Source organism: Pongo abelii, chromosome 17 (genome assembly GCF_028885655.2).
Source record: "Pongo abelii isolate AG06213 chromosome 17, NHGRI_mPonAbe1-v2.0_pri, whole genome shotgun sequence".
Classification (NCBI taxonomy): Eukaryota; Metazoa; Chordata; class Mammalia; order Primates; family Hominidae; genus Pongo; species Pongo abelii.
In genome coordinates this window covers 29,641,292-29,668,110 of record NC_072002.2, presented here as the reverse complement: position 1 = coordinate 29,668,110, position 26,819 = coordinate 29,641,292, and the positions used below count along the sequence as shown (strand labels likewise).

The following is a 26,819-nucleotide window of genomic DNA, read 5'->3' as shown; positions in this document are numbered from 1 at the left end:
TTGGCAAAACGAAAGTGACAAGGCTGAATTGTATGTTAAGAAGTCACTCAGTGTAGCTGCCACAGTGCTTGAGGCCTAGAGATGAAATCAGGCCATGTAAGCAAATGGCAATTTAAATAAAACAGACTAGAATGACCTCAATATGAGTTCTCTAGCTCAGCCTGAACTAGAATGCACAGCTCTTAACACTTCAAGAGACAACACTGAACAGATGGCTAGTTACAGAGTCTGATGGCAGGAGAGCTATCATATAGGCTGACTAGGGCTGTGGAGAAGGGTGATGAAGACTCCAGTGGTCAGTGCTAATTCATGGTTTTGGAGGTTTGCAATAACAAGGACAGTTATGACTGGGAAGCTCCAATCACACGTTCGCTAGCTTGTAACAATTAACTGCTGTGATTTGTTTTGCCAATGTAATGCAGACATGCCCAAGTTTAACATTAATTCTCATGCACTGATTACAACAAGATGTATACCCTGGATTAGGCACAAGATCTGTGTGGTTTGCTATATAAAAGTTGAAATATTTATCTTGAATTTAGAAAAGCATAAAACAGCAATTTTTTTGCCTTATGTTAGCTTGATGACTAACTCGACTGTTAAAGGAAAAATATATCTCCATGTTAGAAATCAGCTAATAAATAATAACATTGTCTCTGTAGACAATATTGTGTTCTTAACTGTAATATGTTCTAGTCCAACACTATTTGATAATATTGCCAATATGAGAAATAGTGATATTAAAGCCTAGGATTTCAAGTAGTTCTCACAATATTTTCCATGTATAAAAAGTTACTTATATATCAGTTGGAGCAAATCGTTATATATAACTCAAGAACCTTGAAAATGTGTTATGCAAAACCTATTAAAAGTGTAGACTTTTACTTAAAACACCTGTGAGACCATTCACATTTTTTCCTTCTGCTGCAAAGAAATGGTCATAATTCCACTAAATATAGATACTCGCACACCCTCAACATATAATACTATATACTCACAGGTGCAGCTCAAATTATGACTTTCTAGCTGAGCACAGATTTAGACTTTCTTTCCTTTTTTAGCATTGCCTTGACTTTGTGACTTTAAAAAAAAATGCTAAGAGTATTTTGCTTTTTTCCTATCACAACAGCTCTTGTTCTGTGGGAACAGGAGGGCTGCAGGGAGCCTGGGGAGAGGTGTAGGGAGGGGCATGCATGACAGCAGCCGGGGCCTCTGGTGGCAGCTTCTATTATTCTTCCCTGCACTCTATGTGAAGCCTGGAGAAAGAGAAACTGCTGGGCTGTTCACAGGGCTGTGTGGCGGTGGGAAAGGAGAACAATTAACAGGAAAAACTACTGGCTACCATGTCAGCTCGCCCAATTGCTTGAGTGGGGGACAGGAGCCTGCCCTGCAGCAGCATGCCTTCAAGGATGGAGGCTGATAGTTCAGGGTCTTTCCCCCACTATGTCCATGTCTGGCTGGCAACCATAGAGGCCCAGCCTTACCACACTGTGAAAATGGGGGGATTTTGAGACTCATACTGCAGTTGAAAGAATTGCTGTCATATTATCTGCGTTGGCATTGCTAGCACTGGTGAAATTTCAGCCTGTCTTTACATTGTTTGAAAACTTCAATTTAGTCCTTTTCTGATTGTGTCTGAACACTGCTGCACTGCATGCAGTTGCTTCCGGGCTTGTTTTTGCCCTTACCAATGACTGATGTCATGTGGGTGCTTTAAACTGCTCTGACACAACACAATGCGGGATCCGATTGACCGACCTCTCTGTGAGTAACAATGACTGTCTGGCAATGATGAGCAGAGGGTGGTGGGGACATTTCAGGATCTCCAGGGAGGAGATACCTTTGCAACTTTAGAAAGCTACCCAGGTGATGATACATCCCCTCCGGGGATGCACTCTTCAACCTCTCCTTGACTGTCATTTAAGTTGAAAACTAATCATCATCTGTCTTATATGTGATTTACCTTATTAAACCATAACTGATCAGAACCTTTAGCTTAGCCCTGATCTTTTACACAGTTGATGGGTTATATAAAATTGACTTCTGGCTGAGTCTTTCATCCCACGTAGAACTCAGTGGGTAGCAGAACGATTCCGGGTTGGGCTCAGACTGCTACATCCACATGGTGTTGTGCCTAACCCTGGGGCCCAGGTTGGACTCCCCAACACACAGAAACCTCAACATATTGGCACAGACAATAAATGAGGCTCTGAAAGTAGGACCACTATGGCAGCAGCCGGCTAACACTGTTTCAGACTCAAGCACGGAACACGAAGGGGAAGCGTGTTCTATGCCGAGGTACACACCTCTTCCTCTGAACTGTCACTCGGGTCATTGTCTAGGGAGGCGCTCAAGGAGGCCGCCTTGGGCTCCAGGTAGCAGAGGCACAGAGCCAGAGGGAAGGAGAGAGTGAGAGCGTATGGCACTGAGAAGGAGGCAGACAGCAGAAAGAAAAAGATGAAGAGGAAACAGGGCACGAGGGACGGTGAGCGGATCGGGAGGTAATGCTGCAAGCTCTGGGGCAGGAGGTTGGTTTCAGAAAGGTTGGGGAAAGAGAGGTATCCATCATCATCTAGGAGGGAGGGGAATGACTTGGGGAGCTGCAAGGAGAAGGAGAACAGGGTGGTCCCCTTGCCCGTTTGCTGTCTGTAGCTAAAAGCCACATCTTGATCCCCTAGGTAAGGCCTCCCTGGGCCATCAGAGTCCAAGGTGGGCTCTCCAGGCATGTGCTCAGCTCTGGACGGCTCATAACCTGGCAGTTTGCAGTCATTCTCCTTACACCTCCTACGGAGCTCTGTGGGAGATGTGGGGGCACAATGGGCGGATGGGGGTGACAAGGGACATGAGTCAGTGCCAAGCCCAGGTGACTGATGTGAAAGAGACAGAGAGAGACAGAAAGCAGCAAACAGAGGTGCAAAAGGACAAAAAGAAAACTGCAATTAGTTAATTTTCTTATGGGTATCAATATAAAATTGTGAAACAAAAATTTTAGCACTAGGGTTGCTCATGAATGTTAAAGTATTCAAGCTGCATGCCACTGTTGCCATGAACAGCTACATTTCTCCCATGAGACCATCACATATGGGTGGAATTCTTTAAAAACTCAGAACAGAAGGTATTTGTGGGCAATCCCAAAGTCTACACATTTCACATGGTCAAAAAATTTCATTTTAGACTAACAACTGTAGAAAATTTCAGGTTTTGGGGAGCAAACATAAGTAAATCTGATAACTTAAAATGAAGACTTTCAATAACCTTCTCCTGATTTCCAGGTAGCAGAGCTGTTACTATAGTTCAGCTAGATTAAAAATGAAGATGAAATCCAATCCAGATTTTGATTAAAAAAAAACAATCTCTAGCATTAGTCCTTTCCCTGGTTATTCCATTACATCCAAAACAAGGAGTTTACCTTCCAAATCAAGAAGTTTCTGGCCCCACTCCTATCTGATAAGTAGTTACAATCAGAGATTCGACACTTAGCATTTCTGAATATCTCACTCCTCAAAAAGAACTGAAGTTCCCTTGAAAGCTCTATTTTGGCTCCTTTATTTAGGATATTAGTGGAACTTCAACGCGAGTGATTTCAACAAGCTAACTAGCAAAAACAATGTGTTTTCTTGTAACATGCTTTGCCAGTACTTACTTTCTATTATTTATGATGCATAATAATAGAAAGACATAATTTCCCAACCTTCTGATTTTTCTTAGCAGATAAAGAACATGTTTAGATCTTTGGTTTGAGTCCTTAAAATAATGATAAAAGCAGGGTTTTCCACAGGTGCTCCCCTGGTGAGCTCAAGCTTTTATGGGGCAAGTGAATCTACTTCCCCTCCTCTCTGGGTCCTGGAAGTCTCCAAGACCAGGGCCAGTTTCCTCTGCAGGTGGTGGAGGGGTTGCTGGACAACAAGGGGAGGAAGGAAAGCACGCAAGCCCCAAGCAGGACCTGGGCAGGTACAGCAGCTGCTGCAAGCCGGGAAGTCCAAGCCTGAAAGTAAGTAGACTCCTGCTGATGTCTGTGTCACTGCGTGTGTGTATGTGTGTGTTTTGCCCAGCGGCCTGACAGCATGGAAATTACCCAGCCTGCCTTGTGTGGTTATGCAATCCTGACTTGGGGAGAAATGGTAAATATAGCGACAGAAAGAAAATGCACAAATAAAGTTACATCTGAGGCATGAGGGAAAGAAAATGCACAAATAAAATCATAGCTCTTTGGCATTTGAAGGGTCTCTTTTTACTATGAGACAAGTATGTCTTTTCCCACACATTTGCATTTGACATTAAAGATGGCACTTTAAACAGGAACCTGCACAAATCTCATTCAACTAAGAATAATGTAGCTGCTACACGCTTACTTCTGCATGAAGACAACTGTTCTCCAGCGTGGAGGTGAGGCAGCCCCATGACCCGGGTGGTCCCAGCCTGGGAAACGTGCCTCCTTCCCAGGCCACCTAGGGGACCAGCCTTTCAAGAACTATTTTCAGTAATACACTTTCATTTTGGTTGAAAAATAAGTACTCTCTCTGTTACTTTTTGAAGATAGAGAGGGATAAAATTAAGGTTTAACCTGCCATGCTGATTACTAAAGTCATTTCTAAAAGACAGCTTTGCACTGGGGAAACCAAGCCAGCCCACACTTATACGAGCTCCAGATTTCAGCTACAGACTTCCTGAAGACATTCTGCCCAGAGTGCTGGCTTCTCAGAGACTCAGGCTATGAGGCTGGCAGTGTCCTTTGTCTTTTTATTTTCCCACGTCACAAATGGCACCAAGTGAGGACAGCTTAGTGCTACGTTTTACATAAACAAATTGGTGGTCTTTTAAAAGCAAATAAAGTGAAAATGTCTGGCCTTATCTTGGGAGCAAAACTAAAAATCACTTACATTGATGTGTCACTTCTTACTTATACATCCATGGGAATCTTACGTTGGCATGGCGATTTTACAAAATGTTAGAATAACTAAGAAGAACCACATATTTATTTTTTGGGTGGATTATATTCTTTTCTGTCCCCTTTAAAGCCTTCCTTGACTGAACAGACAGGAAGAGTGTAAAAACAAAATTTAGAACAAAGCATATTTTAACAGCAAAAGTTATCGAAATATCCCTGCCATTATTTCCTACTCTGTGCTTAATTTTGTGTTTGCCAAATAAATAATCTTATCCCAAAAAATAAAAGATGATGGATTGGGTCATTTGTAATATTTTAGCATAACTACAAAAAATTATTTGTCCATGTTAAGATGTCACTGCTAAATTTTCGTCAAAAGGAACACTTTCCTTAGAATTCAGGGTAGTGATTCTCCATCTCTATTTGAAGAGCCCAGGTACAAAAGAGCCCTCGTGAATCAAATTTACTCAAATTTTAGGATAACCCATGGGTTATTACGAGCATTTTCATTCTATTTCCTCTTACTCTATGCCCTGTACAGGCCAGGAGCCACTCTGTTTTTCCCTTATTATTAGGTATAAGCCTCCTGAAGTGTTTTTTGACTTTTAAATTATTTTTCTGAAAAGTTGCTTTGTAGTGCTGGATCACCAGAAAAATACATAGTATTTAAAAATTGTGTTAAAAAAGATATTTAATTTGGGGTGAAACAATGTTACAAAGTTTAATGAATTAAACACTGAAAGAAGAAGCTGCTGCCAAATTCGCTTTTTATCTTATGTTGCAACTTTCTGCCTTAAGATCCTTTTCAAAACATGGCCAGTCACTACTCTGCTGATTAGGCGTAAGTATAAATATACAGGCTGTGGTCACTCCATGTACTTATAGTTAGAAGAATGGCAATATGATAATTGTATATCTAGAAAAATATGCTGTATTTGGGTAGGAGAATAGGGCCAGAAACAAAGAAAACAGCTTTAGTGACAGTTCTGAAATGTGAGCCCAAACAGAAAAGTGTAATATGCCACCAAAAGTATTTTTAAGATACACATACAGGACAGCTATTGAAAGTCTTACATAGCACACAAGTTATTAAAATAAAAATTTTCAAAGAACTATGAATGAATCTTTCAGAGGAAAAACGTTGAAACAGCAATCATAATTTAAAAATTGACTATGAATGTGACCAGTGCTGACATACGATTTATCCTAAATCTGAGCACATTCCTGGTTTACAGCCTCAGCATCATTTAGCCATTCTTAAAAGATGGAGCAAGCTCTAGCAGGCAGTCTGGGAGCTATACCTTTCCCTCGTGCCGGATGGCCGAGACGGGCGTGACTTCTTCCCCCTTCCTCCGTTTGTCCTCTTCCTCGTCCCGCTCCTCCTCAGCCTTCTTCTCCGGAGTCACAGTGGTGATCAAGTTGGTCTGAGAGATGCCTTTTGTTGTGGCGTACTGGCCAGTACCAACCTCTGCAGCAGACATAGAATCCTTCATGTATATCTCATGGTTTTCATTCACTGATGCTAAAAGCAAATACAATTGAAGAAATAAAATCCATAACAGTTAGGTCAGAAGACACGTGAACAACACCAATTATATCTTTACTGAAAAAAAAAAATACCATCACAAAATACCAGGTTTGTCTTGAAAAAACAAATCAGTGCTGCAGGGACTTTCATGTAAGCATGACCTTCCTGTATTTCCTATACGAGTGCTTTAAAATTCTTGAAATGCTCATGTCTTGGAATTTCATCTATCCTCAGGCTCTCTGCTGAGGATGTGTGTAAGTGTGGAGGTGAGTGGAGGGTCATGAGGCGAGGCTGCCACTGGGCATATTATCACTCGGAGTCATTGGCTGGCACTGCCACCAGTCTCACAGTGGCCAATTCCACACCTAACAGCAGTCTTTGCAGTACACAATTGCTCTAATACACTTGGCTCTTTGGAAGTGCCATTCACCAAGGAGCACTGGATTGGTTTTCATATTATTATTATTAATGTTGAAAAGTCTATCACTCTTACAATATAAAAGCTCCATGGGTAATAACAAATATTAACCATCTTGGTACAGATGATAAAAATCAGATGGCAATTCTATTCATCTGAAGTACAGAAATGTTTTCATTTCTACTACATTTTAAACAGACTACCATAATATGCATATACATTTACTCATCTCTAATATTTTGGGAAAACACAATGAATGTTGCTAAATGAAATTCATGCAAATGCAAAACATGCAAACTCAAGAGAATAAGACATAGCCTTTCATCCCAGCCAAAATGTCTTAATGAAAACATGCTTAATTGAGTTAACTTTTAAAAGTTGGTACTCATTATTTTAGGCTTTAGATATAAAATTTATTAAAACTTATAAATGTTGCTTTTCAAATACACAGTAACTAATCACAGACAAAATATCTACATTATTATTTTAGGAATTTAAAAACGTAAATAAAAGAAAGGATTCTGAAATGAAATCCTCTCTGAAATACTTTTGATAGCTAAACTACGTCACTAAAATATCTTCACTAAGACATTTTATATCTCTTTATACTGTTGAAAAAGCTCATATGAGACACAACTTCCTAATGGACCAGTTAGGCCATTCTCTGTAAGATGCAACCTTGCAAAAAAGCAGTTTATGTTGCAACATGCAGCTGTGCCACCCAGCTCAACAGCAGCAGAAAACATACTAGAGCTGGCAGGACTGCAAAGAGTGAGACAACACATACTAACATCACTTTTGGGCAGGGAGAAAGAGACAGCATGACATTAGTACATTGATTTCACAATTATCTTCTGTCTTCTCAGCAGTCATTATCACACTAAAGGTCATAAGGAAAACAACATTCACAACAAATGTGTTCCCTGGGGTGCACATCACTGAACAAAGTGGATGATATTCAGGAAAAAAAAAAGTGTGATTCTACAAAGTTCCTCAAATACTGATAACATATAGAAATAGGTAATAGAGACACTCTAAAGGAGAAAGAAGAGTCAATAGGATAAACCAGAAAGAAAAGCTTCAATGTTAACATGGATATTTCAATATCTTAATTCAGCTCGAAACAGTCCTGATAATTATTTTATTCGAAAGGGCTGGCTCTGAGTTTGGTATTCTGGAAACTCTTAGAAGACACACAATGGTAATTAACTTCCTAGGCTAGCTCACAAAAGCCTGTAAGAATAATTATGAATATAAAATGTGGTATATATACATCATGGAATACTACTCAGTCACAAAAATGAATAAAATCATGTATTTTGAAGTGACTTGGATGGAGCTGAAGGTCATTATTCTACATGAAGTAACTGAGGAATGAAAAAACAAATACCATACATTCTCATCTATAAGTGGGAGCTAAGCTATGGGTATGCAAAGGCATATAGAGTAATATAACGGACACTGGAGACTCAGAAGGCAGACAGTGGCAGGGGGGTGGTGAGGGATAAAAAACTACATATTGGGTACAATGTGCACTACTCAGGTGACAGGTACACTAAAATCTCAGACTTCACTACTATACAATTCAGCCATGTAGCCAAAAACCGATTGCTTGTATCCCAAAAGCTAATGAAATTTTTTAAAAATGTGAAAAAAGAGTAATTATCAATATGATTATTGAGATAATTACCTATGTAACAAGAGTGCTTTCACATATATCTTGCTTTTCACAGCAGCCCCGTCAAAGGCGGCCTTATTCCTATTATACAGATGACTAAAACAGACCTGGAGAGCTGAAATCATTTGTCAACCACCGCAGAAACAAAGGGCAGCAGAGCCTGGACTTCAATCTGGATTTACCCATGCCACAAGAGTACAGTTTCCACCTCACTAGTAACATACATAATATAGCACTAATAATGCCATTTTGATTTCTTCTATAAACTGTTCATAAAGTATTCCATTAGAAAAAGACAGTTGTTTTTAGTTGGGAGATTCAGGGAGCACCTCTCCCCATCAATCACCCGGCTAGTGAAATGGGGAAGGCAGAGCTGAGACTCTCAGGGTAACAGTGGCAAAAAAGGTAGGGAAGGAGATGGTCCCAGGCACTTGTAACTTTTGTTTATTTTTATTTATGTTTTTCCTTATTATTTAAACCATACCTGCATACCAGAAACTCCTAATTCTTTTTATTTGCACAGGATAAGATCTTCTATTAAAAACAACAAATCTCCAGGTGCTCCAAATTAGAAGACAGAGACCCAGACATGATCCAGTTCCAGAGTATTGTTACAGCGGGCACGCCTTACAGCAGAAAGCGTACCTCCATATTACTCCAGAGAGCAATCAAGAAACTTTTCGATAAAACAAAACCCTACTAAAAATTCACTGTTGTGTTATCCCCTAAAAAGGTTGTTTGAGTGATCATCTCTCCATTTGACTAATTTAACTTGGCAGTACAGAACCCCTACATAGCACTGTTCTCCCAGTCCATCTGGGGTAGTAATTAGCACAACTAGGAGAATTTAACTTACAGCCCTTTGCTCTGTTATTTGCATGTCATCCTTTCTACCAGCTATTATCAACTGACTGATAAAGGCCACACTTTATTCATAAAGATTTTTTAGAAACAGAAATAAATTTAACTTATAGATTTATAAAACAAACGGTCTTAAACCTACCAATCCTTTAAGACCTGTTGGCAAGAGAATCAAATCACAGAGTATGTGACTACTATATTTAGAATGAGAGCATCTTTCTCCAAATTCAGGGTGTCAGCTTATGAAAGCTATTTTCTTCATTCCCGAAGTGCCATTCTTTTATGTAATTTTACATAAACCTGCAGATGTTAGACTGACAAAGGGACTTTCATTTCGCTGGGGGAGACTTAAAAATGTGCCATTCAGTCAATAAGCAACAACTGCTTTTCAACATACAATATCCAGGAATATCTATACTTACTGAAAGCTCAGGACAGTTTCATATTCTTTTTGGGGTAGGTACTAGGTTATTAAGGGCCAGTAAGTGATGCCTACCTCCATCCAAGCTGCGAGACATGGTATAACGTTTGCTGGATGAGCGTTCAAAGTAAGGTGCTGGGCGATCTATCAACGCACTGGCTCTTCTCGTTTGCGCTTGTGTCCTGCCACTATAACGAAACTTGGAACCCAAGGTTAAGAATTTCTTGGGAGGTGCTTCTGGTAACAGCAGTCTAAAGAGAATAAAGAAAAACAGCAGAGGGACTATTAAGTCCAATATTGACAGTGCTTTTTAAACTTTTTACTGAGACGTCATGTGTTTTGCGTGCTAAACGTTTAACACACAACTTGCAGTTAAATAAATCTGATTTCATAAAAGAATGCATATAGTATCATTCATATCATATACTATGCATATCAACTAGGGATGTTGTAGAGAGGATATATGCAAATGAGGGTTGTACTGAACTAGATGAACTTTTAACATTCCACGCAAAGTGGACAGTCTATGGTTCTATAAGCCCAAACAGCTACTAAATAGTTTGATACTAGTGAAGAAGAAGAGTGACAATTTGGTGTTGGGTGCCTAATTTGATGGGTCTCATACCATGCATAGGTAGGCAAAGGGATTCAGGGTATTGAGAAATCACTGAAATAGTAAGGAATGGATTGGATATTTGAAGCGGACACCCTAAAAATAATGTAGAGACACTAAAGATACTAAAGAAAGGGGGTTTAGGACATGTAAGTACACGACAAATTAGGGAAAATCCTTCAAATTTAGTCTTTTTCTAGTTATCTTAGGATTTCTTATCAAGAAATATGGTGACAATGAACTTGAAGGGATAGAAAGAATAAAATTCTGTATTTTTTTTATTGACAATCTTTTTCAGTGTAAGTGATTACAATTATTCCTTAGGGAAAAACCAAAATAATCTCTTCCTACCTGAAAAATGTATGATGCTCAACACATACTTTCCATAAACGCTTGGCAGCTCGATGGTTTGGCAGCTTAAACCCAATGGTGCTTTCAAATTGTTCAAACTAAATAAAAAAAAAATACATTGAAGAGTAAAGTTTAAAATTATAAATAACAGAAGCCCTGTAAATAAATTACAGAATCACAATGCCACCAGAATTTTAAAAATTTACTTACTGGATCAATTGCTATATGCATAATTCATGCTATACAGATTCATTTGTTAATTTCAAAAATGTGTCTTTAAAATGCTGCAGGTATAAATAGCCACATTATGCATACAATAAAATGTCTTCTGAATAAGTGTGTATCTTATGATACAACTGAAAACCAAACACAAAAAGAGTTTTTTTTTAATTTCTTCCAGAAATCAATTTGCCCTGATATCACTTTTAAACTTTTATTTTCATGGTTTCTCAATGACACAATGACTTCAACTGCAAGGTACAGAAATGAACAAAATGTTTACAAATATAGTCTACAGCATTCTTAGAAATGAGATTTTTCTCATAATATCTGGTCAGGAAATATGTGTATTTCTTAGGTAGTTTATAACTTGGTGTCAGACATTGCTGATTTTATTTGTGTGTTCCACTATGGATTATCGTGTCAAATGCTAACGTCTCTCTATATCATAAGTAAGATCAGAGATTGGGGGAACATATTTTCATATTTTTCAGCATGTACACTTCAGATGATGCATTATCAGCCATTTGATTTTTCGAGGTGAAATACTCATCTCATTTCCTGCATAATATACTTTATTACTGCAGACGCACAGGTTTTCACATTCTGAAGAAGGTACACATCAGACCACCAGAGGGCAATCATCTTAAACAGTAAAGGCTTCCCCAAAGAGCAAACAATGGGTACTACTGCTATAATCAATAGCAAAAATCATTTATATGGCAAAGAACCAAGGTGAGGGGTCATATGCATGGCATGTGAGATACAATCATGGTTGACCTCTATTTCTTGTTTGCTGAGGATGATTAGGTGAAGTGGGAAATACATCACAAATGCTTCAGCCGCAATTGCCTTTCCCAACTTCTTATTCACTCTGGATGTTCATGTGCAGTGGTGTTTGTAAAAATCACTACTGTCCAAGGGACCCAGTCAAGACAGACATAGTGTGGCTTGTGACTAAACCATCATCCATTTATTCATCCTGCAACTAATATTAACATATTATGCCAATGCCAGGGGTTATATGGAAGAGTCAGCTTGCACTCTGCTGCAAGAAGCTGGGAAGAGTCTCTGCCAACCTATGTAGGCAAGGATGATGCAGGCTCCTAGACTACCTGAATAGGTATTAATAGTTTATTAATATCTATTTCTCTGTGTTTTGTATCAATTTCTTTCAACTTCTTCAGAGTCTGTGTGTTTCCAATAATTTCTTCTCACTCACTTTTCTCAGGCTGTAAATAGGATTGTAAGAGCAGAGAGAAGAGGAGTGAAAAACCAGCTCTCTCTGAGCCTGCTTCTGCCAGCACCACAACCTCATCTCACTCCTCACTGCTAAACTTTAGGAAGCAGAAGCCACGACCTGTTGCCTCTGCTACTCACTCCTGACCCCAACACACCTGGCAGGTGCTCCTCTCGCCTTTCTGAACCCTGAAATGTCATCACGGGGCCTGACTGTTAAGTTCAACACACTTTTGTTAGTCCACATCCTGCATGCCCTTTCTGTAACATATGGTACTGCTAGCTAACCACTTTCCTCTGAAACTCATCTCCTGGTCATCCATCAGCCTATGTTTCTTCTTTTATTTCTCTGGCTGTCATTTCTTCAGCTCCTTGGCCCTTTCTCAAATAGTGGTATTATTCAGAGTTCTAGTTTTAGGGCTGTTTCTTTCTCTAACTTGCCTTGCTCTTTGAGTAATTTATTCCATGTCTAAGGCCTTGAATAAAATATATACAGTTGATAACTCTGTTCAACTCCTTCCTATGCAAGAGTCACTCCCTGAAAATCTGTTCCAAAGGGATTTCAGTTGTTTTTCTGAAATTTTCCCCCTTTTCCCTCCTGCCGAATGTCATCTCCATTGGCTTCAATCATGCAAACTGAAAACCTTTGATTATCCTGGACTTTTCCCTCTTTTAATTACTTCCTCTATCCTGTCTCTAAGACCTGCTGCTTCTGCCTCTGAAACCTCTCTCTCACATTTGTTCCCTCCAGTCTATTCCCACAGCCTCTGCCCTAGTTTAGGTCTTATCACATCATGTTTCTAAGTCGTTGAATTTCATTAAGAAATGTATCATTCCAAAATATTCACCTAGTTGTTTCACATTCTGATTTAAAACCTCCCATGACTCACTAGTGTCCACTGATTCATTTCTCTAGCTCTCCTCTCTGGCCTCTCACAATACTATGCTCACTCCATGTCTACAGAATATCATCTCATTTGCATCATGCTGTTACAATCAAAGTATATGAGTCCATTTTTCTGCTAAATAGAAAATCCCTTAACAAGGAACAAGGTCATATTTGTCTTTCGATTTCTAATGTCTGACAATAAATAGGTGCTCACTTAACAAATGTTCAATGAAGTCAAATGACTATCGGCTATAAGTTTAACATATAATCTTTAGGAAATATTTTTAAAACACTATAATTTTAGTTATTTACATGAAAAGCTTACAGATTATTTCAGTCATCATAGATAGGTATGATGTTATGTTCATATTAAACATCATTACATGCTTTATGTTTCAATTTTTTTTGTTGTTTTTGAGACAGGGTCTTTGCTCTGTCACCCAGGCTGGGGTACAGTGGTGTGATCAAGCTCACTGCAGCCTTAAATCCTTAGGCCCAGGTGATTCTCCCAACCTTGGCCTCCCAAAGTGCTGGGATTACAGGCATGAGCCACTATGCCCAGCCGATATTCTGATTTTTTAAATTGCATTTTCCACCAAGAAACCCCAGTAGACAAGTAGATTTTGAAGATAAGAGATAATTCTATATTATATCAGAAAATGTTCAGAGATGTAAGTATGCTAGAATCTTTGAGTTTTGACTGCCTCTGTTATACTAACCATACCAATTAGAAATTCGAGGTATTTATTAACTATCTCTTAAGTAAATAAGAGTAGATATGTGTTACTATTATGTACAAACCACTAAGGAAGATATAAACATAAGTTGATCATGGAGGCTGTTGTCCAAGGAGTAAGGACTAGTTAACAATTTCTGATTCTCTCATTAGCTTCTCTGACTTAAACAAATAAACAAACATATATCGAGCTATAGAACATTGACATAATTCACACTAATTGTCCTTTGTTCTAATATTCCTTGTACCTTGAAGTACATGATCTCTAAACTGTTCACTTTAAAGTACAACCAGATTTGCATGACAAATAGAAAGAGCATGGAGAAATAACAACAGCATGTGGAGGAAGAGATTTATCCATTACTGCTTGAAATAGACACAAAATTATTAATGAGACTGGAATTTTTTTTTTTTTTTTTTTTTTTTTTGAGACGGAGTCTCGCTCTGTTGCCCAGGCTGGAGTGCAGTGGCAAGATCTCGGCTCACTGCAAGCTTCGCCCCCTGGGCTTATGCTATTCTCCTGCCTCAGCCTCCCAAGTAGCTGGGAATATAGGCGCCTGCCACTACGCCTGGCTAATTTTTTGTATATTTAGTAGAGACAGCGTTTCACCGTGTTAGCCAGGATGGTCTCGATCTCCTGACCTTGTGATCCACCCCCGTCGGCCTCCCAAAGTGCTGGGATTACAGGCGTGAGCCACCGCACCCGGCCGAGACTGGATTTTATATTAAAATACGTTTTTAAAAACCCTTCAATTAACGTATGCAGTAGGAAATATTGGAACAATATAATAAAGAAGAGAATATTTATTACTGTTTATTGGGCAAACCTACAATAAACTCTCTCAGGCACTTAGATGTAATTCACTGTGTCCCACAGTGCTCAGAATTCATAAGCAGATAATTTAAATGCTTGCTTGCTATCAGGGATCTTTCCTCCCAACGCACAGGCAAATGTGGGTATACTTACCTCTCCCGGCCGGATCTTAATGTAAAAGTTGTTCCGTTTGTATGAAATCTTTAGAACCTTGGGCCAGGCAAATCTGTTTATTCGCAGCCGGTCGCGATATATCAACAGACCACTTGCACAAACTCCTAACATAATTTCTACCCCTTCTGAGTCCTGGAAAATAAAGGCAAGAAGCAACAGATCAGTATCTAACTTATTTCCATTTTCTGCTGGGTAAAATATCTAAGCATCCACGACAGAAACTATAAATGGCTGGTTTACTTATGCAAAATGATGCAGCCATTTTTAAAACTTTACCATTAAACATTAGCCTTTTGGTGAAGATGTTTATCACTATGGAGAGGTTTGTTAGAATAAAATCTGCTCTCCCAGGTGTCTCAGACTTACAAAGTAAATATTGCACACCAAGAGGGCCCAGCTCATGAAGGTATGTCAATAACGGTAATAATAGTAGCCACAGTTCTCACTTGTCAATTGCCAGGCACTGCTCTGCTTTACATATATTAACTCTTTTAATATTTACTGTAATTGAGATGGTTGCTATTATTATTCCCATTTTACAGATTTGAGAAAATAGGTACAGAGTTCCAGTTGAACACAGCCTGGTTCCAGAGGCAGCACTCTTAACCAACACATATGCTAACAAGATGGACCCTGTCTTTTCCTATGAGGGTTTTGGTTGTTGTTCCTTTAAAAAGAGCCCCGATATTTTTTATATACCATTACTGTCAGAGTAAAATTTAAATACGAAATAATTTTTTTAAAAGTATGAATGAATAAAAAAATGTAAGAATGTATTTTCCCCAACAACCGCCCTTCCCTCCACACAAACACACTGCCCAGTGGTAATCACACTTAGCAACATGGCTCACATATATACATATAAATACTTTTTAAATATGTGTATAGTTTTTTTTTAAGAAACAAACCCGAGATCATCCTAGAACTGCAATTTCCTTTTGCTACTTGCACATTTCATGTTTAGGTAATTTCCTAGGGATGTGTGATGTCCAGAGGTCATCAGAGATGTTGTATTAAGCTTAGGAGACGTACAACATATAGTCTTTCCCCATGCCTGACCTTTAAGTCAGGGTAAAATGAACATTTGTGGTGGCCATGAATGAAGGAAAAAGACAGGTCACAGGCAGGATTGTATGTGAGGTCAGAGTCCACCCCGGTCCCACTGATTGTTGGAAGCAGCGGACAGAAAGGGTCATGAGCTGACCACCCATCGGAAGCTATGCCCAGGTCTGCTGTCAACGCAAGGCAGGAGATGGAAATTTCCAGAATCAGAAAATACATATACTGGTCCATCTCTGGGAAATGTAAGTTTGCCAACAAAGCATAATTGGTTTAAAATGAAATATTTTACTTTGGAAACGTATCACTCCATGACATACTGAATTACTCTGCAGGAGTGGAAATATTTGATGGCAGGATATTACAATATAATAAAATTTGAGGAGAACTCAAAGACTGGAAACTGCCCACCATTTATCTAGGACTTTAATTTCAAAGAGTGATTTAAAGAGCTATAACCTGATGCTGACACGCAGCTGGCATTACTGATCCTTTAGAACCAGCCAATCTGTCTGTGCCACCACTCAGAGATGACCACCTTACGCCATCGGCAGAGTGCAGGAACGAGGAAGGACTGCCAGAATCACTGCTCTTCGACTCATTTGCTTTTTGGTAACTATAGAACAGGACTTTAGGAAGTGTACCTTCAACCTACTGAGGGAAAGGACATTCGAAACCTTTTCCATTATTAGATAACAATAAAACTTTTAATAAAAATTTTAATCACCCGTTAGTTCTCTGAATTTTAAGAAAACAGTAGCTCCCTTCATGAGGAAGATGAAGAAGGCTCTGATGCCTCCTCTTCTTGTCCCCTCCAAAACACACCTCTGTATGTCCCCAAATCAAACTGTTATCTCTAGTACACCCTTAGCAAATGGCACTGAAATAAACTACCACTTGTCTTCCTTCTCCTGGAGACAAAAGCTGGTTGAGAGCAGGAGCTCTGTTTATCTTTGTAATCTCATGGCCAGTGCACTGCCTACCTTGCATGCATGAAGCCATTACACGTTTGTTGAAATAAAGGTGAATGAAAAATGAAAACGGCACAAATGAGTGCAGTTTTAAATTGGATGCAAGTCTCCATTTCATTAATTGTATGGCAACAAAAATGATACTTTTCATCTCAAATTTTCTGCCACAGCCCACAGTATTGAGGTCAGTTTGAGAAATGGTCTTTTTTTTTCTTTTTGAGGCAGGGTCTCCCTCTGTTGCCCAGGATGGAGCGCAGTGGTGCCATCTTGGCTCACTGCACCCTCCACCTCTAGGGGCTCAAGCAACCCTCCTCCCTCAGCCTCCTAAGTAGCTGGAACCACAGGCACGTGCCACCACACTCAACATTTTTTTTTTTTTTTTTTTGGTAGAGATTGGGTTCTGCTACATTTATTCTATCGAGTCTCGAACTCCTGGGCTCAAGCAATCCGCCCGTCTCAGAGTGCTAGGATTACAGGTGTGAGCCACCTTGCTGGGCCTGAGAAATCTTTGGTTTTAAAAGTTATGACAACAGTATTTCTTAAGGACATGTGCATTTCACTATCAATAAATACATGTGCACTCCCTTTAGCAAGAAACACTGGGGTGTACCCAAATAGTCTCAGTCATCATGAAAATAAAGGGGCATACGATTTCTTTAATTTAACATCAGTGTTTGAACTTTGCCATCCTGCTCTGTGGGATATCCTATATGGACTTATATCTACATTTCAGAATCTTACATAAAATAAATGACTCTGACAAAGCCTATCAAGATGCACATTAAGTGACAAACAAGCAGAGACAGATGTACAAAGAAAAAACAAAGCATTTAGGTTTTCCAAAACACAGGACCTTTGTGTAACATGGGTATTTATTCTTCAGACAGGATTCCAGCTCAGAATTTTTAAATGGATTGTAAAGCTCAGGGTCTTTCACACCGTCAACAGAAGCGAGGCATCTCGCTCATAACCAGAAATTAGCTCCAAATTGTTTTAGTAAATTTCCTTCTTCAAATGATGGAGTGTGGCTGCATGGGAAAATGGAGTCTATAACTGAATTATCTGTTATATTTAATATTCAGAAAAATTCCTATAATGCTACATTTGCACTTCCTTAATTCTCTTTCTTTTTAATTGGCATAATTTCAAATCACATTATTAAATGAAAAGGCAGCCATCTATTTTAATTCTGTAGCTATAGCAATGTTAAGTGATTTTATATTTACTGATAGAAACACTGATACATCCTGAGGTGTACTTCCTGAAATGCACACCCTAATCTTTTATTTATTTATTTATTTATTTCTGGGCAGTAAGAGAATCAAAGTGTGTGATGTAACTCAAAAATAGCTTCGGATTCACTCAAATTCTCAGGCTCCCTTCATTTCCTTCTTGTTTCCTTATCTTTTAGCCTCTTAGGGGGAAACACTAACAGAAATTTAAAAATCTTAATGTCTGTTCTTATTTTCATTTTGAAATCCTCACTCTACCTTGTACCTAATATACAATAGAAAACATCTTTGTTATCTGAGTGCAAAATAAGTGAAAAACTGTAATAATGAACTGGCAAGTAAACAGAGCTACACCTGCTGTTGTAATTACACACAAATGTCAAAGAGCTTGGCATTCAACATAACAGCACATCCCTGGTGTGAACCTCCACCAAGTCACAGAGATTTTGCTAGTGCTCAGGCCTTGGAGAGCTCATCCTGCATGACGTGCAGAGTGATCCGCAGCAAAACCAATCAAACCTGCACAGATTCAAGGGCCACTATTCTCCTCCCCAAATCCCTGTGGATTAGTCTGCTCTCCAAAAGCTAACCAAAGTGTAGCCCAACTTCCAGTATCAACAGAACCTACAGATCACAGAGCTCCCTGCAATGGGTCCGCAGGGGTGCTGAGGTGTTTGCTTGAACAGAGCCAGCTGAAACTCTCTTCATTTCCAGGCCCTAGACGCGACTGTTTAAGACACTCATTGGCCTGGAAACCTGTAACTGCATGTTCTGTGAGTCTCAGACCATAAAATCGGTGACTAACTCTGTCCATCAAAGTCAAACACACATCCCTAAACAGGAACAATGTCATCCCGTTGGACCCAATCAGAAGAAACAACCTCTGGCCTTTAACATTGACCTTTTTAACACTGCTAATGCATCAGAATCCAAACCTAGGATCCTAACACATTTTATATGTTTTGCTAATAAAGGTTTTCATAAAAGCTTCCTTGTATTTCCACAGGACTTTTATTCTGGGCTGTTTAAAAAGACTAGTAGTCCTATCTTCATTCTACCACTACTGAAAAGTACGAAGATTCCAGAAAAAGCATGACACGGAGTCAAAGCTGCTCTGTGTATCCTCACGACTGTAAGCCCCCTACAGTCTCAACCCAAATTCTTTCTTCCCAAGACTCCATTCCCAAGATAACACCTTTAACATTTCATCGATCACCAGCCAACGAAGTAAACCTTAGCCTAGGTGAACTTTAAAACAACAAGCTTATTTCAGAGTTCTGATTATTTGTCAGAGTGCCTAAACTTTAGAGGTAGACTTCTTAAATTCAATATGAATTTACTGACTGCCTGGTATGTATCCAGGTAGGGCCACAGACAGTGTCTGGCACTTAACGAATGTGACGCTTGAGTCTTGGACAATCGGCTAAGTTTGGACAGACAGATAGGAAAGAGGAGGATAGTCCAGAGACGGACATAGTCAGGGAAAGCGTAGAAACAGAGTCTGATGGGAGCAAAGGTTATGTGATGGCACAGAGTGGGAAATACGACTGTGATGGGGAGGCAGGGTGAAGTAAAAGTCTGTTATGTCAAGGTAGGTTTCTAACTGCATCAAAAGGCAATCAGAGGCTTTGCCTATCATGGGCTTTCAGAAGGCTGTGCCCAGGAGTAATGCAAGTTTGAGACACAAAGAGCAAACCCCTCAGTAAATATCAGAAAGCTACATTTGTTGTATCGTGGAGTAGGGCTTAAAAGACAAACAGAGACTTGAATTCTCAAAGGTTTCATTTACATTAACTGAAGTAAAAATCACCAGCTTACAGTAATAACAACATCAAGTTACATAACATTAAATAGAAAGTTTAGGTTTTAAAAAATGCATACCTTAGCATGATGTAAATCTACCCCATACATGGATAATTTTTTGGCATTTTCCAAGAAATGCATCTCTGCTTCTGCTGGCGTCATTCCTCTGATGAGAAGAAAAATATGTTACAATGATGCTTTTCCCTTCCCTGGTAGGCTGCAATATTTCCCACTTAGCTCCATGCTATCTCATAAGAAGTCCTATGGAGGCACCAGCAGATACATGAGAAAAGAATAACAAGAAAAAGGGCTTTGCAAGAAACCACTACAAATGAACACCTGGATGCTCTGAGTGAGAGCTTGCCCATCTCAGAATTTTACTGTGCATGGACCCACACTATGCTCAAGTCTCTCCGTTAATGGACTGAAATCAGTACTGGGAAGAGGTGGGTTGTGTGCGGGACACTCTCCCATCAAGGCACAACTTAAATGAACACGCTTCTGCCTCTAACCTGTGGCTCTTGTGCAGCTCGATCACTTTGTCTTCCAGTTCTTTAGTGTGGTTTGGTGCAAAGCGGAACTCACTAATGTAATCGCTCCCACATTCGTCTGGGTCATAGTCTCCGAGCTCTGACTGGACAGTGTAGGAGCCCAGCAAGGCCAGGGTAACGAAGGAGCAGGGCAGCCTTCCGGACACGATGTCATCTCGCAACTGCAAGCAGAGGTAGTACCTTCCAGGAACCAAAAGCACAACACAACGAAGGCAGCATGAGGATACAGGAAAAGGAGGTCACTCGGTAAAAATCGTGGGTAAATAGTTTCTCCCTGTAGAACAACCTCTCTAGGATAAATTTTCTAGCATCTATATATTTTGATATTTACTTCATACATACTTGTTCTAGATAGAAGGGAAAAATACTTGGTTACAAAAGACAGTATTTAAAGGCGTTTAGAAGCAAGTCGACGTCCATAATAGGGTTTTATTAATAAAGCACAGTCTAAAAGAAACTTAAAGATATATTCTTCTAACATCTTTTAAAATAACTTTTAAAGTCAAATGAACAGTCCCCAACACAGTTCCTGAAATCCTTGGGTGGGGGAATTATAATGTAAAAATGTTCTTAAATACAGTTATGTGCCACAAAACAATGTTGCAGTCAATGATGGACCACATATAAGATGGTGATCCCATGAGATTATAATGGAGTTAAAAAATTCCTGTTGTTTAGTGACATCATAGCTATCTTAATGTCATGGCCTAACACATTACTCACGCCTTCGTGGTGGTGCTGGTGTAAACAAACCTACTTGTATAAAAGACTAGCACATACAATCATGTGCAGAACTTAATATTTGATAAGGATAATAAGTGACTACGTTACTAGTTTATGTATTCACTATGCTATACTTTTTATCATTATTTTAGAGTGTACCCCTTCTACTTGTAAAAATAAAAAGTTAACTATAAAACAGCCTCTGGCAGGTGCTTCAGGAGGTATCAGAAGAAGACACTGTTACCCTAGGAGATGACAGCTTCATGTGTGTTACTGTTCCTGAAGACCTTCCAGTGAGACAGGATGTGTAGGTGGTGACAGTGATACTGATGATCTTCAGCCTGTGTAGGCCTAGGCTAATAATATATGTGTTTATGTCTTAAGTTTTTAACAAAAGAGTTTTAAAAGTAAAAACAAATTATAAATTTTAAAAATAGAAAAAAACTCACAGAATAAGGATATAAAGAAGGAAAATATTTTTGTGCAGCTGTATGATGTGTGTTTTAAGCTAAGTGTTACAAGAGTCAAAAAGTTTAAAAAGTAAAAAAATTACAGTAAGCTAAGGTTAATTTATTATTGAAGAAAGAAACTTTTAAAAATAAATTTAATGTGGCCTAACTATACAGTGTTTATAAAGCCCACAGTAGTGTACAGTAACGTCCTGGGCCTTCCCATTCACTCATCACTCACTCACTGACTCAGAGCAACTTCCAGTCCTGCACGCTCCATTCATGGTAAGTGGCCTATACAGGTGTACCATTAAGAAAAATCTTTTATATTGTATTTTTATTGTACGTTTTCTATGTTTACATACACAAATACTTACCATTGTGTTATAATTTCCCACAGTATTCAGTACAGTCACAGGCTCTACAGGTTTCTAGCCTAGGAGCAATGGGCTTTATCATAGAGCCTAGATGACTAGTAGGCTCTACCATTTAGCTTTGTGCAAGTCCACTCTTAAGATGTTCACACAACAACAAAATCATCTAAAGATGCATTTCTCAGAATGTATCCCCATTGTTAGGTGACATGACTGTGTGATTATTAGGCCCCAATTAGCCTTATGGAAGTATTTTGATATTAAGGTGACAGGTCTTACTACACGAGCAAAACAGATTTCAGGAAACTCAATAGCTATGTCATTATAAACTTCACTCTCAATTTCCTGCATTCTTAAAGAGGTAGTCTCTTTATAGTAACACAATTTCTCTTGTTTTCAGTTCTCGTTTTTAAAATTTAGATAGCTTCTTAAAATCTAAGATATAAAGAATTCCTACCTTAAAATTAGAAAATCTTGTCACCATAAATAAACAGTTTTAAACTGGAGAAATTAACATCTTCCATATAATTTTGCCATATCATGAAAATATGACCTACATAAAAATATGATTTGTCTTCTCCGTTATTTTGCTTTTAAGACTTACAGATAAATTACTAACTGCCAAAGACCTCAAGGTAAGTGTTGACATTGATGAGTTTTAATAATCCCAAGCACAGCTTAGCATATGGACAGAACAAAGCACACCTGGTACCTTGTATATAAGAAATGAACTGTTCATCTATGGAAGCAGAGGACTATGATAAAGTTTAAAGGTCCCCTCTAAATATGATTTTAGGCTAGTGACATAAATCTATGTAATTATGACAGAAAAATCCTCAAACATTTAACAGGCTCGGCTCTACAAATATTACATGAGTCAATAGAAAGAAACCATGCGCCACATTTTCTTTTCTTTTTTTTTTGAGATGGAGTCTCTCTCTGCTGCCCAGGCTGGAGTGGTGTGGCGTGATCTCAGCTCACTGCAAGCTCCACCTCCCAGGTTCACACCATTCTTCTGCCTCAGCCTCCCGAGTAGCTGGGACATCAGGCGCCTGCCACGATGCCCGGCTAAATTTTTGTATTTTTAGTGGAGACGGGGTTTCGCCATGTTAGCCAAGATGGTCTCGATCTCCTGACCTTGTGATCCGCCTGCCTCGGCCTCCCAAAGTGCTGGGATTACAGGCGTGAGCCACTGCGCCTGGCCCACCATGCACTACATTTTCAAATCCAGGTATATATGGGCTCTATAACTACAAATTAGCCAAAATAAAACAGTTCTTCAATAGCAACTAAAAAGTATCTTTAAATAAGAAATTATAACTTTTCTCTGATTTATTGCAAATATAAAAAATCCTCTGGAACTAATTTTTACCCTTCTCTTAATATGTCTGGTGAAATTATTTTTAACTGTAGCAAGTGATTGAAGTTGTTTTGAGTAATTTCCCTTTTCTGTAAAGCCCTCCAAAAAGAATGCAAAGCTTACACAGAAAATTCTGCATACACTGCACAAAATTGCTTTGACTGGTCATAAACTTACTACCGAGCTGAGCAAGAGAGTAGGGGTTCTAAGGTGAATGGAGAGAAGCCTAGAAGGTCAGAGCACACCAGAACAATGAATTGAGTGCCTGTATCTCCTCCCCTCCAAATCCCTATGTTCGAATCCTACCCTCAAGGCGATGGGATCACAAGGTGGAGGTCTCTGGGAAGTGATTAGGGTGGAACCCTCATGAATGGGATTAGTGCCCTTATAAAAAAGGCTGGAGAGAGAGACCCCCTCACCCTTTCACCACATGAGGACACAGTAAGAAGTCAGCATCCTGCAACCTGGAAGCAGATCCTCACCAGGACCTGACCTGCGGGCACCCTGATCTCAAACTTCTAGTCTCCAGAATGGTGAGAAATAAGTTTCTATTGTTTATCAATCAACCACCCACTTTATAGTATTTTGTTACAGCAGCCCAGACTAAGACATTCAGTACAGCTTTATAATGAGATCCCCTTTCACACTCAAAGCTGTTACCAAACTGAAATATTTTAATGTTTTGATTTCTTTCTTAATATCTTCTTTCTAGAAAACAAATTAATCATTTTCCTTGTATATACAGGACATAGAAAGTAAACACTTAAATTTATGTATGTGTGTATGTGTTGGTTATATAAAAAGCACAAGCATCCAAGGACATTTTTACCCTAAGTATTAAAGCAGAAAAACTAAGAGCTGCTATCTCATACAAGGCTGAATCCCATCCAATTTGACTATGGTAGGTGGATGACAGTATCTCAGTTCTGCATGTTTTCCCACCAGGGTCAAGCAGAGGGAATATCAGTCTGGCACCAAAGACTCAACAGTGAAAAGATAGGATTTGGTAAATCTTCTCATCAGATGTTTGCTCTCGTTCATTTGCCTTTTGTTTGCCATTTGAGCGTGGATGATTGTAAGGCTACCAGATGTAAGCACGCTCCTTTCTGGAGCATTTAAGAGAAGCACCACTCTCCCAATATGCTTGTCTTTTGCATAGCCAACTTTCAAATACCTGGTGATATCTTCAGATAGCTGGGCAGGGTCTGGTGGATAAAATTTCACATTAAATGAAAAGTGCCAAGCACCACCTGCAAGGATGGAAAAAAATTAGAGTAAAACCTTGAGAAATTCTTATGACTCTAATTGATGGCCAGAACTGCCTTAACTCCAAGCATTAACACCCAGGAAACTTTTGACCATTAATGGAAAACTGGGAAACCTTGGTCATGTGAAATCTACAGATAAGCCTGAAACCTTGTCTAACTTCTAATCTTCTCCCCAATCAAATCCTTCATTGGTACTTTTAACTAGTATGGAAACTGATCGAACTTCCTACCCTTTTCAGAATCAAGGGTAAGCACTGGGAAGAAGGAAAAAACATGAATGACATGAATAATCTTCAATCAGATAAGTCTGGGAGTGGCTGGATTTATTGCTGCGAATTTCTGGATAGCTCACAGATCAACACTACAATCATAATTCCATTTTCTTTGTCCTTTCTGCTCTGTTATTACAGGTCATATCCAATTACAATAAATGTCAAGGGACTATTCAACATATGTTTATTTTATGGGAAAGGTTTGTTGCAGTGAACAGTGTTCTAGTAAGTGGGCTGCTCTGTGGGCTGTTGAAAATTATTTTCTTGCTCAGGGAAATTTTTGATGAAATAGGTACTTGAATGTATTTTCTGCATATTGCCAAATTTTGCACCTGCACCTCCTTAGCCTGAGACTTAGCCAGATCCTCTTTATGCTTTGCAATCTTTATTCCTGTGGCCTCTACTCAAGGCCTCTCCAGCACTGAAAAGGGTCAACCAGGAGTCAGCTCACAAGTACCTACTCTCTGTATTGTCAACACATATCTTTGAAACATTATGAAGCCTTAACTAAGCTCCACATCTCATTAATTCTAACTCTAATTGTATATGGTTTATCAATATAAACATGGAAAATACCCTTTTCTTTTTTTCCACATTTACTATGTGATCATTACTTTAACTTGTATTCACTCTGTTCTTCTGGCCTTCAAATGCAGTAACTTACAAAAGTCTGGGTATCTCTTCTCTGTGGTGCTGTTTATATTTGTTCCCTCTACCCAAGAGGTACACTAGAGCCTAGGTCCTGCTTGTTTTTCGAATGGTTTAGTGAAAAATTCCTCCCAGTCCCCCAGGCTTCCACCCTGGAGGTCTTTCACCCATGCCTCACCCAGTGGCCACCGACTTGCCCTTACTCTAGGATTCTGACTTCACAGTCCACTCCTTATGCTTCCAGTACTCTCCCAAGACTTCCAAATCTCCCTGTCTCTCCATTAAACGACTTCTGGAAACTCCATTGCTCCATGAGCCCTTCCCAAACATTCAGAAGAAGGCACAGTACTGTATTTCCTAGATCCTTTCTCTGCACTGTTCTCTTGCATCTGAGGCAATATGTAGCTTCATCAGTTTCTTACATTCTGTCATAAATGGCATAGATCCATGTATTAGTTATAGTTAATTCTTAACACTACCATTGACATCACATTTAATATTCCACATGGCAGGAAGTCTACCTGAGGTGCCCTGTAAAGGATTTAGCATAGGACCAGGCATTACTGGGAACTTAATATCATTTTTAAACCATTCAAAATATATCCGTCAGTCAAATACATTTTAGTAATTGTTTTTCCCACTGTTCTCAAAAAAGTACTTCTGTTTTTCCAAAAATAGTCTGATTTGGTTTTATTTTCTCATTGATTCCTATTCACTTCCTATTAAAATAGATCCCTTCAATGCTTGCCAGTGGTAAGGTTCATAATGAGATCTGGCTTTCCCCCAAGCAAGTGGAATTAAAACTAATGGATTAGTTATGGGAAATGGATTTATTGCTCTTTTATAATTTTTATTCACTTCAAAGCAGGCCTTGAATCCAATGAATAGTTTAGCAATGTAATTATACAATCTTATAATAAATATCCAAGTTAGACACTAATAAGTAATAAAAAATAGAAAAGACATTTAATGCAAAAATCCTCATTCTAGGAAAGCAAGTTTAAACCTATAGTGAGCCAAAGAAATACCTGAGGTACTTGTTAAAAATGCCAATTCCCAGGCTCCACTCCAGAGATTTTTATTCCAGAGATTTGGAGTATGGCCTAGGAATCGATGGCTTTAATAAGCTTCCTTATGGTTCTAATAATAAAAATGGGCTTTGGAACCACACTTTGAAAATCACTACTACTACTAAGGAATCTCCTTCCCTAAGGTTATAACACACAAAAAATACATCTTTCAGGACAGTATTTTGAAACAATGGGAAAGTGTACAGAAAC

At 39.0% G+C, this 26,819-nt stretch overlaps 1 protein-coding gene across 31 annotated transcripts in view; it reads right to left on the bottom strand.

The window, feature by feature from the left end:
* Positions 1-26,819, bottom strand: part of EPB41L3 (erythrocyte membrane protein band 4.1 like 3) — a 249,369-nt gene that overhangs the window by 21,182 nt on the left and 201,368 nt on the right. For 26 of the 31 annotated variants that reach the window (NM_001133169.1, XM_054537537.2, XM_054537507.2 and 23 more), the window contains 7 exon segments: positions 6,190-6,410; positions 9,870-10,045; positions 10,759-10,856; positions 14,809-14,961; positions 19,973-20,060; positions 20,407-20,625; positions 24,526-24,601. In NM_001133169.1, coding sequence (NP_001126641.1) covers positions 6,190-6,410; positions 9,870-10,045; positions 10,759-10,856; positions 14,809-14,961; positions 19,973-20,060; positions 20,407-20,625; positions 24,526-24,601 — 1,031 coding nt within the window. 31 annotated transcript variants of the gene reach the window in all.